General features: G+C 40.0%; 1 protein-coding gene across 1 annotated transcript in view; it reads left to right on the forward strand.

Annotated features, from left to right (window-relative positions):
* The window catches only part of MAP7 (microtubule associated protein 7), a gene marked incomplete at its 5' end in the record, with an annotated part of 96650 nt that overhangs the window by 39169 nt on the left and 42782 nt on the right, over nucleotides 1–14699 (forward strand). The window contains one exon of the mRNA XM_084202324.1: nucleotides 11952–12020. Within this exon, the coding sequence (XP_084058450.1) occupies nucleotides 11952–12020 (69 nt within the window). The remainder of the gene's footprint in view (nucleotides 1–11951; nucleotides 12021–14699) is intronic.

A 14699-nucleotide genomic window follows, 5' to 3' on the forward strand; every position in this document is an offset into this window, starting at 1 on the left:
CATGTTTTATTTTCATGATGCTGGAAGGAGGATTCTGAACATCTCCACAGAATTTGACCTGCAGGGAGCTTTGCCCAAGAAAACCTGGAGCAGTGAAGTGATTACCTGTGTTACTTGTATTGATCCCACTAATTTGTAGGTAGTCTAGATTTTATCTGTCTGGAAGAGAAATCACAGCAAATGTGCTAGGCATAAACCTAAGTGGTCTAAGTGGTTGTTGTGTGAAGATAATTAGGTACCAGGAGCAGTGTAGCTATCTCAGTGTAATGCCTAACTTGGCTTTTCAGCCAAGTCAAGCTCCTGAGGCGGACTCTGGTGTTGACATGGCTCTCCCACATTCAGTTCAGGGTGCCAAGTCAGGAGATGAAATCCATGTGGCAATGAACTTTTTCTTGGTAAAAAAGGTTGTGCTACTTCATGACTTTATTTAGAAGCTGAATATTTCAGGAAACTCTGCAGCTTCTATAGCCAATTATAGTAAATTTTCCCCCATGTTCCTTTGCATGTAGTACTAAGTGCCTTAGACTGTTAGCATTAAATAATACTTCTTTTCCTCCATATCCTCTCTTCTTGTGTTTTGAGCATCTTTATTTTAACTCATTCTCTGGTGAAAGGTTTGATAAGATCTCACCAGAGGCAGTTGTCAGGGCTTGTGCAGAGCAGTTTCTTGGGAGTTGTCCTGTGAAACTAAACCACAATGGGCATGAAACACTTTCAGTCTAAAACCACTTGTCTGTTTGTGCAAATGTACGTCTATTATGGCTGACTGTAAGAGGAAAATAGCCACTAAATCAGTAGGCTGGGTTGAAATTGTCCTGTTTATCTTATTGTGATGAGTGCCCATTTATTCTCTCCCAAATGAGGTAATTGAACAAAGTTACTCTTGTAACCACATTTTCTTCCTAGATGCAAAAGGATGAGACCGAAGATGCTTTAAAGCAATTATGGGATGAAGGCCAGGACTTCACTTAGTTCAGCAGATACAGTGATTCTGAGTTTAAAGTAATTGAAAGCAGAGGAGGGGGGATCTTGGGTAATGGATTTCTCTTAAGCTTTATTGTAGATGTCTTAATGGGGATGCATAGTGAGGAAATTGTCATTTGTGTGGCAGGCTAGTAACCTGGAATCCAGTGAGAGCTGCTGTACTGTTGGCTGAAGTTCTGTAGAAAGAAAGTGATTGCCCAGAAGGTCAGGGAGATGTTAAATGTATTCTAAAAGTAGTGCAGTGGGAGAGTTCTCTTCTAGTCTCACTTGTATAGTTGTGTAAGGTGGCAGTGCAAAGTAACCAAAGAAAGAAGGCTTTGAAGGAGAATAGTTCTATTTTTGAACTTTCTTATGCTTAAAAAGTTAATATCACTTCATTTGTTAAGTGTCTTATGCCTCTTGCAGCTGCTCTTGTATTTGCATGTAAAATGTTAAAATGCCATAGTTTAAGAGTGTGCTTGCAGCTGCACATGCAGCAAAGAGGGATTATTAAAGCAAAAATCTGAATTTCCTCCATATGGAAAAAACCAGTTCTAAAACCTAATTTGTTTCCTTGGTCTAAACCTCACCTGGCAAGAGCAAGGCTCAGCTTTTGGATGTCGGTGAAAATAGCAAATGTTTGTTCTTACACAGGGCACACTGAGACTGCACCTGAAAATGGTGTGCGTGTGTGGGGGTGTCCCCACAGGGCAACAGAATCACTTGGTTGCTGTAGATAGGAATTAATTACTGTGACACAGGAAAAGAGTAGTGTCTTGCTTTTGTATGATCAGTATGCTGCCATGTATGAAGGAATTCTTCACATGAGGATGGTAAAGCACTGGAATAGATGGCCCAGAAGTTGTGAATGCCCCATTCTTGGAAGTGTCCAAGGCCAGGTTGGATAGGGCTTTGAGCAACTTGATCTCCAGTGGAATGTGTTCCTGTCCCTAGAAGGGGGGTTGGAACTAGATGATCATTAAGGTCCCTTCCAACCCAGACCATTCTATGATTCGTTCTGTGATTCTGTGGTGGCAGAAGAACCACTGGCCTACTCTGTCTAAAACATGAAGTCACTGGGATGGTAACTATGAACTTCTGTGCACATGGAGCTAAGTCAGAAGAGTTGAAGGCATGGAGGAAAGCATGGGTATGTACTGAGTTCAGGAGGGATGTGGTGACTTGTATATGTCAGTGGGGTGGCAGGAAGAAAGGACTGAGTTGTCTGAAAAGCTCTGTGTTGGCAGGAGTATCCTAAATTAATCAGTAGATATTGTTCATTTTGAAGCATACTCATTTAAATCAAAAATATGTATCGCATCAAAAGAATGTTTCATTTAATTTTACTTTGGTGGAGAGAAGTGATTTTGTTCTCTTGTCTTTGAGACCAAAAAGATTGCATTGTTTTCAAAAATTACTGTATCTCAAGATCAAATTGCTCAATAGAGCAATGTATAGCAAAGTATCCATTTTCCCCTTCTCTCCATGCGCACACTCACTTTGCTGCAGGTGCTATCTCACTAACACTCAGGCTGCAATATGCTTTGATCATTGTGCCCTCTGAGCGAGGGTATCAAATAATGGGACACTCAGGTTGCTTTCTGCAGTTCGAGTAATCTCATTTTGGAATCAGTGTGATACAGAAAGCAGGCTGGTCTGTGCCCGATTCTCCATTTCTCAGCAGTAGGTGTAAGCTTCATTGTGCCTTGGAATTACTCACAGGAATTACCTCATAGTTTGGAGAATGATCTCTGGTTTAAGTCCAGAAGAGTTTTTCATCTAGAAAATTGTACAGGTGCTTCATTTCATAATCTCTGAGGTGACCTTCCATGTGCAGCTACTGCAGCAATACAGTGACACTGATCCTGGGTATGGGAACCTCTCTGACATCGTGGTAGCAAATGCTGCCTGCAGCAGTGAGAAATCTGAGGAGGAGAAGCAGCTGGTGCTCTTGTACCTTGGCTGAAGGTGTTTGCCCTTGTGTAACGATCTCACAAATAAATCACTGCATCTTGCACATTGCCTGCTTTTGGTTTTCAGAGAGCTCATGCCCTAAGACAGGCTGCACAGCACAAATTGCTGGCTGTCTGGAACTGAGGTTGTCCTGCATGCCCTCAGGCAGTGACATTTCAGATTTCATTTTGGTGATGTGTAATTAAAAAGCTTCCATTCACGTGTCTCATCTGTGTTTGGGTGAGCTTGCTAGCCTTCTGGTCAACTGCAGAACTGGCTTTATAGCACAGGCTTTTTCAGCAGAAAACCCTTTTTTTCCAGGGATCCTTTCATATTAGTGTCCTTGTTTTATATTGCAGTGAAATAATGAAATATCATTATCCACAGGACATGAGTGTAAATTTTTTAAAAAATGCTGTTACAGACATTGTGTTTCTTTTATCAACCTTAAGAGATTCTCACTCTCCTTACAAAGGCATTTGGTTTGGTATCTTCTACGTTATTTAATATTTTAGGATGCAATGCTTTTTAAAGCTGACATAGTCAGCCAAAAGTAATCTTTTATAAATATGCATCTCCCAATGGAGCAGTTATACAAATTTAATCTTAAAAAAAAAAAAAAAAAAAGCTGACCCTTTCCCTTTAGCCAGTTGCATCATCCAGATTTATGTCTGTGGATTGTTTCCAAATAAATCTATTTATGCTTCTGGCTTTAATGTTTTACAGTTGAGTGCTGAATTAGCTCTGTTTATCTTTCTAGTTTATATGATGAAAACAATGGCAACTTTTATATCATTCCATGAGTAGTAAACCTTGTTGCTGGTGAGTTTTCACTCTGCTTTGCTCAGCAGGACATTAGAGATGAGGAACATTGGTAACAGTGCTTTGTTTGGCAGCTCTGATGGTAGACTTCTATGATAAGTGCCAGAGCAAAAATAACTGGGATGGTCACTGCAGCTTGGTATCATATAATTTATTTATATTTGCAAACCAGACTGGTAAGTTCCCTGCTGTTGGAAGTAAAAAAAGATGTACTAAAGCATTGAGTTTTTAAGAATTGAAAATACTTTATTATAAACTTAATTAATAGGCATGTTTAAATAAGGCATGAACTTTGCTTTCATGTTTCAGTGAATAGAAATGAAACGCAGATATTCTGTCGCTTTTCTGACTCAAACCTCTTACTTGCAAATGTACTTTGTAAGTATTGCTGTTTAGACTGTAGAAGAACAGGCATTTTCCATTTGCTAATGATGGAAATTTAAAAAAGGTTTTATCTGAAGACTTGTGAAGACTTGTATTACCTGTGTTAAAAATAGTAAACTGGTCTATAGTCTGGAAATACTCCTGCTTTGCCTTAGTTCATTTAGAAATAACTTCAACCTACTTCCCTAAACAAGAGAGAATCTGAGTGTAGAGATCTAACCAAAATTAGGTACATGTCTCTGTTGTTTCAAAACAGAAATCTAGATTTTAGTTTTAAGACGCTGGAATGCATTAGATCCAAGACTTTTGCAGAATTCCTGCAGTTCTTTCTCCCTCACTGCTATAGTAGTTGGCAAAACCTTGAAAATCTCTTGAAATAATTTTATCAGTGTTGTTAGTTAGAACAAAAATTTGTTACAAAAAAATTTTGATTTGATGGTATAGCCCTGCCAATCCTGCCGGGAGTTTTCTGAAGAATTTTAATTAAGAAGCCTAAAAGAGTTGTTTTTGATGTGTTTATATTTGTCTTCTGAAATGGTAGCTCTGTTAGAGAAATCTTTTTAGTGTCTCTTTTGAACCTGGTGTTCAGTGCATTCAAGAGGGCTTAGGGTTTTTTGGGTGGAATAGAATGTGGACAGTACATGTGTAAAGTTTCCAAGTTGATGTTTCCGTTCTATTCCTATTTGTGTGCCCTTCCCCAAAGGATTAACCCAAAAGAAGGGCAGTCAGTGCACCGTCAGTGTCTTGGTTTTCCCATTCCCTAGAAAGCTTACATCTCTTGTGAGCAAGCTTCCACAAAAGGCATGTTCATGCTGCACTCTCCTTGTCCCTCCTGCAACCTATTACTGAGTCCTACAGTCCTCCAGTCTCCAGAGTTATTTCCCTTGTTTCCCATCCTGTTGCACTAAAAGAATTGTAGGATCTGAGCTCACCCCCAGTGCTGCTCTGAGCCTGTCTCTTGAGCTGGTCACTGAACCTTCCCAGAAGCACCAGGAAGCTCTTTGTCCACAGTAAGTGTTAGCAAAGGTTTCTTAGTGTGCCCTTTTGTTCCTGTCCTCAGCTTCTGCTCAGGGAGCATCTGCCAACTACCAGGACAGCACATCTGCTACACAGGAAGGGCCTCTACAGCCAGGGCTTTAAAGGATGAAGGTTGCTTCAAAGTGGTCTATGGATAGGAGCTGACTGCTCTCAGGCTGCTTGCGCTTTGGAGGCCAGCAGCAACTTGCAAGGCACCATTTATTACCTCCTGCACAGAAGGGAAGTTTTAAGTTGTTACAGAAAGGGAGAAAAGGAGGAGATGTTTTATACTCATAAAATGCCAATGCAGGAGTTCCTGTACAGTTGAAGTGTTAGAGTAACTGTCTTGGACACAGCTCTTCCGTGCAGTTTGTACAAATGGATTTTGGTGATGAAAGGAGATGGTTTGGTTTTGTGTACCAACTGTTGTGTTTGGGTTGCTACTCTATTTTCAAGACTCTCAGCAGGGTTTCATTGTAGCATGTGTTAATTTAAGGTGAGACTTTTCCTCCCATCTTGTTTTGAAGGACTTGACTTTGGTAATGGTTATGTTTGCGTGCATGGGAGTTTACAGGAGCAAACCAGTGCTGGTGGGAGTGCGAATTTGGTTCACTCAAGGCACTGTTTTATAATAATCTTCTGAAAAGTCTAACAGGCCCTGAACAAGCTTAGGGCTTCAGTGTGCTTACGCTGTGACAGCAAGAAGCAGCATTGACTTAGTGTTCAGCTCAGATACAGATGGTAGAAGCAGCAGCATAAGAAATGTGGTCTGTCCAATGTCCAGTATAGTGCAGAAGCACTGGAAAATATGGTCTTGAGCTGTGCTGGAACAGGCTTCCAGGCCAACACTCACCCCACTCTCTTCTTGAGGGGAAGTTTCAGAGTCATTACTGACAAGCAGATTTTGAAAACTAGTGTCTGACAAGTGAATTTTTAAATGGGGTTCTTTACAACTTACCCTCTCCAACAACTCTAAAGAAGAGAGCAGATCATAATTTTGTCCTGAATTACTCTGAAGATTTTAGTATTAAACATCCAGATGCTTGGTTTTTTTACCTTTTTAACTGTCAGCTGTACTGCATGCATCTTGGTAATTTTTGGCCAGCCATAGAGCTTTGAGACCTATTTTTCTCTGGAAAGATTGCTGTTCTTTGTTCGTCAGATTGCAATTTTGAAATGCAAGTAAAAAGTAAGCATGGCATGGAATTATGGAATGAACGCATTATTTAACTCTAAACCAATAAATTGCACTAGTATATTGTTTGTCTATATATATTGACACTATTGATAACACAAAGAATGTGAAATTCCAAGGACTTGCAAAATATATTTTTACTGTAAATACAGAGAGTAGTTTTTGCATTATTCGTAAACTATGGATGTAAGAAGAGGCAAAAGTCACAAGTATTGGAAAAGCTTTAATTTGTGTTGACTTCTGCTTTCCCTTGTATTGAGCCCCTGGATCATGGCTCACAGGAATTTGCTTTTAGGATAAACAACCCAGTTTTGCCATTAAAGAGACTCTTTAATCTTAAATTTCAGTGATGTTGCCTTAGAACAGAACAGCCAGTTGCTGAATGCTCAGAATAATCATCTGAGAATAAGCTCAGATGCTTATTCTGAGCCAGGTACTCAGGATTTTTGTCTTAATGTGTTTCAGAATTAATAAATAATAAATTCTGTCAGCTCTGACCTGTATCTGCACTTTCAACACGCTCTACCTAGCACAGCAATGCCGCTGACTTGACTGACATGCTAGCTAGCCACTGTCCCAGTGTCAAGATAAAACTTCCTAGACTAGCCCCCCCTGTTCTTTATTATTACTTATACAAACTTAGAATACTCTGTTCTGTGCTTAATTCTGTGTAATTCAAAGTATGCATTTTTACATTGTGCATGTCAGGTGTGACATGCTATATAAAATGAGTGAATTTAAGAGTGGGGCTTTTATTTGGTTTTTGGTTTGTTTTGGTTTTTTTGAGCAGTGTTCATAAGGAAGTAGTTAGAGGTAGCAGGATTAGAGGCTAAGGAGTAAAGAATATATCAGTTCCCAGTTAGCTCTGCTTTAAATTTCCCAGTTTATTGCTGAATTTCTTCTGCTATGTATTGGCAGCACTTTTTTACAGAGGCATGAGTTTGTTCCAGCTGTCATTTCTGAAGCCTTCCCCATCCCACACACCCCCGGCACTCTCTGACAGCTAAAAAAAGTAGCTGTTCAGTCATACCAGGGGGATTAGATGACAACTGGCAGGTACAGAATAGCTAGATTTTCTTCTTTTTCCCTGTAATCCCTCCTCCTCTGATTTAGCTGTTTCTTTTTTCTCATGGCTGCTTCTCAGTAACTTCTCTCACACTTGTAGAAATGGAGCAGGGAACTAGAGGATGGTCTTTCCCCTTTGGTGCTCAGAGCATCCTGTACCCAGAGGTGTACCTGCACTGCCATGTCTGTCTGCAGGCATGGGGCTTTCCTGTGCTTGTGCTCTCATCCACAGCTGTGCTGCCCTTGAGCAGCTCCCCTTTCCAGACCCGTGCTAGGATGCAATTCTGGGGGGGCTGCTGTGCTCATCCTGACCTTGACACAGGTCTCAGCAGTAGTTCTTGCTTGTGATCCCCAAATGCCCCTTCACACTGCATTTAATCTCTTGAGGCTTGCACTTCTGCAGGTAGAGACCTTCTGGAAATAGAACTGCCTCTGTCTTGTGGCTGATTCCCTTCTTCCATGGAACAGAGCTTAAGCATCTTCTTCCAGCTTCTCAGCCTTGCTGTGGTGCCTTTGGTTTGCCATTCACTTCACTGGGAATAGCTGGTTCACATTGTGCAAACATGTGCTTGATGTGCCACAGTCTGAAAAACAAGTCTTTGTATTCTGCACAACTCTTGTGTTTTTTAAAAACCCTGTCAAAATGCCAGTGTGATGCTTTGTCTCTCAATGTTTGACATTCAGTGTTTTTTCCAGGATCTGGGTGAATGTTCCTTCTGCTTTCCAGCACATCCTCCCAGAGGTTCTCATTCTCAACAAAGTTTTTACCCTGGAATATGTTACCTTGTCTCTCAGGCCAGTCTTCTTTGACCAGAGCTTATCTGGCATGTAAAGAAGCACTAAAACTTAGTTTTCTTCCTTTCTCAGTGTTCTTCATGAGCCTTTTCCTCAACTTTGAATATTTTTAGTATAAATTTTCTCTTTGTCCCTGTTTTGCTTCCAAATGCTGGCATTTCCTACTTCTGCTCACACAAGCCTCCTTTAGAAAAGCTGGAGATAACTGGTTTTGTTACTTTAAGAGGAACACCTTAGACTGTCAGGTTATTCTCTGACTGATGGTGATCATGGAACAGCTCTTTCAAAATAGTTTCGGCTATCATAAAGTTGGGTTCTTTTTTTCCATTTTGGGAAATAAACTTTGGTACTGGTACTTGGTACAGATATTATTAACTGCTGTAGGAATTTACTGTAATTATAATGGCTATGTGAGACATGGGGTGAACTGACATCCTATGAAATTTCTTGTCAGTCCTTCTAGAGCTTGTACTTATCCTGGTAACAGAAGTATTGATTAAACCTGTCTGACTGCGAACACATAGCTATATTGAAACTGATCAGAGATTTCTAACTAGATTTCATTTCCATTACAAAACTGTTCATTTAGGAATAATCTGCCTGTTTTGTACTTGTCTTGTTCAAAGAAAAGCTAAAAGCTGAGCTTGCAGAGGTCCTCCCTAGCACTAGTTATCCTTATGGATCCCTTTCAGCTCTGCCTCTGGTATATATACTGAATTCTGTGCTGCAACTGGTCTTACTTTAAAGCTCAGCATTTACAAATGCATACTATTTAGTAGCAATATATATATCTTTTCCTCCCCCCCCTCCCCCCCCACCCCTGCTGCCTTTTTTCCTCTCTTTCCAGGCAGAGAAGCTCAGGTACAGCTTTCTGTTTGATGCTGTGTGACATAGTAATGGCAGAGCTGAAAAAGACAGCTGTGCTTCCCAGAAAATTATCCATCTCTAACACTTCTTTATGCAATTTTTATTCCCTTATGGAAAGGTAGTGGTCCAAGATAAACAGCAGAGCAAATATTAGGTAGTTAACTTATATCTCTTCTGGCATCTGTTGGGTATTGAAACTGGTGTTGTCAATATTTAGGTGTGGATTTTAGATATTTAGTTGTCTGATTAATCTGTTTGTATCCTAGAGCAGGAGGTATTTTATGTGGGAGCACACCTACACTGGTTACTAAATGCCTGTGCCAATTCTTATTTGATCTCCAGCATCGTTAAAATTCATGGTGTGCCATCTGTTCTTTTCATCACTTGTCATATAGGTGGTCATATGAATGTGTATTCAAACCATGTCAAAAAATATTCCAAGGAAATGTTAGACAAGGAAATATGAGGAAAAAAGTAGTACTTTGTGTACCTAGGCTTTTTTGCAAGTGTATTTTCTGCATGGCATTTAAACCACAGTTTTGAAGTTAATGGAGTGTTGCATAATCGCATGGCGCAGTGCTTGAAGAAAATAATGCACATACTCAGTATGAAAAATGCAAAGAAATTTTTGCTGACACTATTAGAGCATCAGTGTACTCACTATCTCCTAGAAACAGTATTTTTACTATTTTATGACAGTTTCCTCTTCTAGATGATGCCCTAGGCCAGGCTGATGGGAATTGTGATGTAGTCCCACTGAGTTACAGTAGGACTTTCTCTGAGAATGTTCTAAGTTGTTAATACATGCGGGAGAAACGCTTGTTTTACAAGTACCTTAACTTTGAGGGAGAGGTAAGATGTAAAGAGTTTCGACTCACAGAATGTTAAGGTTGGAAAAGACCTCTAAAATGAAGTCCAGCAGTTAAACTAACACTGCCATGTTCACCACTAAACCATGGCCCTGAGTGCCACATCCCCAAGTTTTTGAACACTTCCAGAGACAGTGATTCCACCACTTCCTGGGCAGCCTGATCCAATGTCTGACGACTCTTTTGGGAAGATTTTTTTCCCTAATATCCAGTCTAAAACTCACCTTGTGCAACTTGAGGCCATTTCCTCCTCATGGTGTTTCTTCTTGTTCTGTGAGAAGCAGCTGACCCCCACCTGGCTACAAGCTCCTTTCAGAGCTTGTAGAGACTGATATGATTCCCCCTGAGCCTCCCTTTCTCCAGGTTAAACACCCCGAGCTCCCTCCCCTGCTCCTCATAGCACTTGTGCTCCAGACACTGCACCGACTCTCCTGGCTTTCTCTGGACTTGCTCCAGCACCAGGTATGGATTTTTATGATGGTAGATCCTACCAAGCCTGGTGGTGCAAGAGTTCAGTGGTGCTCAAACTATTTTGCCAAAAATCAATCCATCTACCCATAGGTCGCACTAATCTTTTGTATGAGGCCTTTAAAATGGCAAATACTAAAATCTTACGTTGGGCTGCCTTTAAGGTGTTACAGTTCTTATTGTCATTTGGAATCAGTATTTGTTAAGTTGAACAGTGGTTATTTGCAAGAGACTTAATACAGGTGTCAAGAAGAGCAGTGTCTGACAATTATTTAAGACTTCACACAATTTTTTTTGGTGAGATGATGTGATTTTTGAACACTGTTCTTGGCAAAACATTCCTCTTGAACATGAAACAGTTGATAAAAGCCTTTTTTTTATTTCCCTCACCCAACTTTCCCCTGCAAAAAAGGTACAGTATGTATAGCATGCAGGTTCTTCCTGCTACCTTTTATCCTCTGTGTTAATCCTGAAATATACCTGTAGAAGGAGGTAAGCAAGGAAACAAAGATTTCTGTGAGGCCACAAAGGGAATGAATTCACTGAGGTACTGAATGCTGAGTGTGTATTCTTAAAGCTGACATGCATAAGAAATTGCTTGGAGCCTTCTGAGGAAAATTTGTTTTAATTATGTTTTCTAAAGTGGATCTAATACAGTAATGCCTGTTTAGCTTTTAAATCCGAAGTAATCAGGGTTTTTTTCCAACTTTCATTTCTAGTGATATTTTTGTTCAAATGAGTTGGTGTCCTTCATCCCCTAGTCTTTATTTATAACTGTCTTTTTATCCTTGCTTGTAAATACTTTCAAGCTGTTTTTGGAGGGCTTCTTAGAATTCTTACAGTCTGCCTTTAGGCTGTTCCCAGATTGGAGTGTTCTGGACTCCAGCACTCCTACAGTGGAACTGCTAGGTACAAAGATGAATAGTAAGATGAAAAAATCATGGCATCTAATTTCTTGGCTGTTTTTTTAGTTAGAGATAGATGCTCAATCAAGGATATGGTTTTGATTTGAATAATAGTAATGAATCTTCTGGGGTTTTTTTCTTTATAAATGGTTTTTGAAAGGGCTTTCAGAACTCCAGAATTAGATCTTGTTCTAGGCTGGTAGGGCCCGATCAAAAGTCTGTTGCAAATATTGGGAGTATCTCCTCAGTTATATTTTATTCAAGTCCCTAATAGTCCTCTCTTCAGTCCTGCATTACGGATGTGCAATTTGTAAAGAAGTTTTTACCAGTATCTCGTACCATACCTTTAGAAACCTGGGATCTGCAAGTCATCTTAAAAGTTTTATTAAAACACATTGCTAAAATGAAATCTTCTTGTGGCTTTTTCCTCATCTTGAATTGGGAACTTGTATTGTGGTTTAAATACTTTCTGTGTAGCCTTTGAGGTTTTTTAAATGCAAAATGATGTATAATGGCATTAAGGTGGCATCTTGGAACAGTCTGATTTTAAAGGGAATACAGCAATATTTAAGTTTCAATATAATAAGGTGAGTGACCTGCTACTAAGTAAAATGGTTAATTAATATCTTCTTTTCTTCCCTATTTTAGCAACTGAAGGTTCTGAAACACAAGATAAGAAAGTCACTTCAGGACAAAGCAACGCTGGAACTAAACCAGGTACACCAGTCCACATGCTCCATGTTTTAAGGCTGTTTGCCTCAATGGTGCATGGAAAACGGCTGTTGTCACAGGAACTTCTAAAGTCTGTTGCTTTTGTACCTCTCTTTCTGTTTCAGATAAAACTGGTATCAGTGGCTGTTCGTGTTTAGATAGGATGAAATATGTGATTGTTTGCAAAGAAGCAAAACTGGAAAAATCTAGTTATGTTTTAGAATAACTTTGGAATGAGGGCTGGGAAGTGAGAAAAGACAACAGAAGCCACCGTATTTGCATCTGTGCTTGAACGAGAATGATGTGCTGTAGGCAAAGATTTGCAGCTTTGTATAAATGTGCCTCTGTTCAGGCATTTCCTCACTCACCACAACGCATGCCGTGTTCTGTAACAGGCTCTATGCAGTGGGCAGATGTTTCTCATTACTTCACCATACCTCACAGGTACATTGTGTGTATTTAATTCACTGTTCACTTACACAGCTGAAAATGTACATGCTAAAAAGCTTACTGTAGTCTTTGGTGTCATGGGTCTGTTCCACTTGCATACTTAGACCAAGATCCAGAAGAGGACTTAGATATCTAAATTCTGCTTGTGTTGCAATTCTGGTACCCAAGGTTAAAGTATGCAGTTAATAATGATTTTGCTTAGATGCCTGGGAAAGCAGAGGCGCTTTGGTGCTGAGGACCAGGCCCACTGTAACATCCCCCTTTCAGCTCCTTGACAGCTTGGCAGCTCAGTGACTGTTTTGTACTGACAGACAATTCTCTATCCCCAAAAGGGGTGCCTTGGCCTGTCTCCCCAGAGGGAAGGAATCCCAGCACTGTCTGTGTTCAGATCACACCTGACATGCTCTGCCAGGTACACTGGGTCCTGCACAGAGCGCAGGAATCATGGCTGTCCTCAATCACATAGACAGTGTTGGAAAAGGAGGAGAAAACAAAGCTGATATTACCTCTTTCCACAGCTCTTTGTGGTGGATGGTGCTCAATATTTGCTTTATTCTACAATAGTTTAATACAGTTTTCATTTCCCAGGAGGATGTCCTAGCTGTTCCAATGCTCCCTTCATCTATGCTGATGTGTAGAAGGAATCCAAAATTCTTGGGTCTGGAGTGAGGCAGGGCAGAGTGGAGCTTGATAGTATGAGCCACAAAAACTGGTCATATTTACAAACTATATATTACAATTGTTAATTTAGGAACTTAATTTCTACAAATATCCATTTTGCTTAAGGGTTTGTTGAGTCTTAGTTCTATAGAAGATTTGTAAAACTTTTTTTTTCATTTTGTTACTATCATTAGGGACAAAAACCTATTGATGTTTCAGTTTGCTGAATTTCTGCAAAACACTGTTCACAGCTTCTTAGTTTTCAAAATTACCTATTAACTTACTGAAATTAATTTTGAACACACACTAAATGTGCTAAATACTGGTTTCATATGGAATTTAGAGGCCTAGTTTCCAGCAGCAGGTACAAAATTAATTTCTCCTGCATAGAGCTATGCCTTATTTATTCTCCAAACATCCCTATCATACAAATGCTTAATTCTATGCCTGTTACATAAGTGGAAGGAAATAGATTGCTGAGTGTGAGTTCCCACATATTGCAGCATAACCAGACTGCAACTTCCAAAGCAGCATGTGGGTCTTCCTGGAGTGTTGTCTCTCTTAGGCTTTGCATATGCCAAGTTGGCAATTACTTCTCTAAAAAATGAGAAATTCTTGCAGGATTTGTTGCAGCTGATATGTTTCCCATTTCCTTTCACAGTAACTTAAAGCTTATGGTCTGATGAGGAATATGAGCAAAAGAGAGTACGAAATATTTTGTTTGTCCTGGTATTCCTACAGAATAAGGAGTGCCAGTCCCCCAGGTATTTGCCTGGTGGGTTTTTAATGAGTAGAGATGTGAGAAATAAGATGGGGAGCAGTCCCAGTGAACTCTATTCTTTTGTCACAGTTTGAAACTATTGATGCTCTGCACTGGAGGTGCCAGCAGAATATCTGGATTCAGAATGCAAATGTTGGAGGTTAGGGTTGTAGCCAAATTAGGAAGGATAATTTTGAAGACTTAGAGAATACATTTTAATTATCAGTGTAAGTCTTGCACTGATAATGTGCTCCAGCTTCTAGTAGTGCAAATGCAATGATGGTCTGCTACAAAGGTGCTACCCTCATCTTTGTGCTAATATTGATTTAGCTCTTTGTGATCCCAAATGTATGCAAAATCGCTTGTTACTGAAGATGCACACTCTGCCTAGCCTGCAACTTAATGCGAATTCTTTAGGATTGTTCTAACATCCTGGGGTCTTGGGTGAGGGGCTGATTTTGTGTGAACACTATCAGGTGTGTGATATGGAAAAAATAATTGGATATCTTCAAACAGAGTGGCAGAGGGCAACTTTAAAAATTTATTTTATTCCTTCATTGCTTATAATTAGGAATTCTTAAGGGAGACCTTTTCAGTTTGCCTGTCCATGTAACCCTCCTGCCTCTTTGAAGAATTGTTGCCTCTCTCTGATAGGGAAATTTCTCTTCTCAAGAAAGGGGAAAAAAAACCCAAGCTGGGAGGATATTCTGAAAGAAGGTTTCTACGTTTTTCCCCAGTGCCATATCATTTTCTGTCAAATCAATGTTATGTTGACTTTGCTGACAGCCCTTGAAGGGAATCCTTGTTTTCCAGGG

This window comes from Fringilla coelebs, assembly GCF_963513975.1.
Source record: "Fringilla coelebs genome assembly, chromosome: 3".
NCBI lineage: Eukaryota > Metazoa > Chordata > Aves > Passeriformes > Fringillidae > Fringilla > Fringilla coelebs.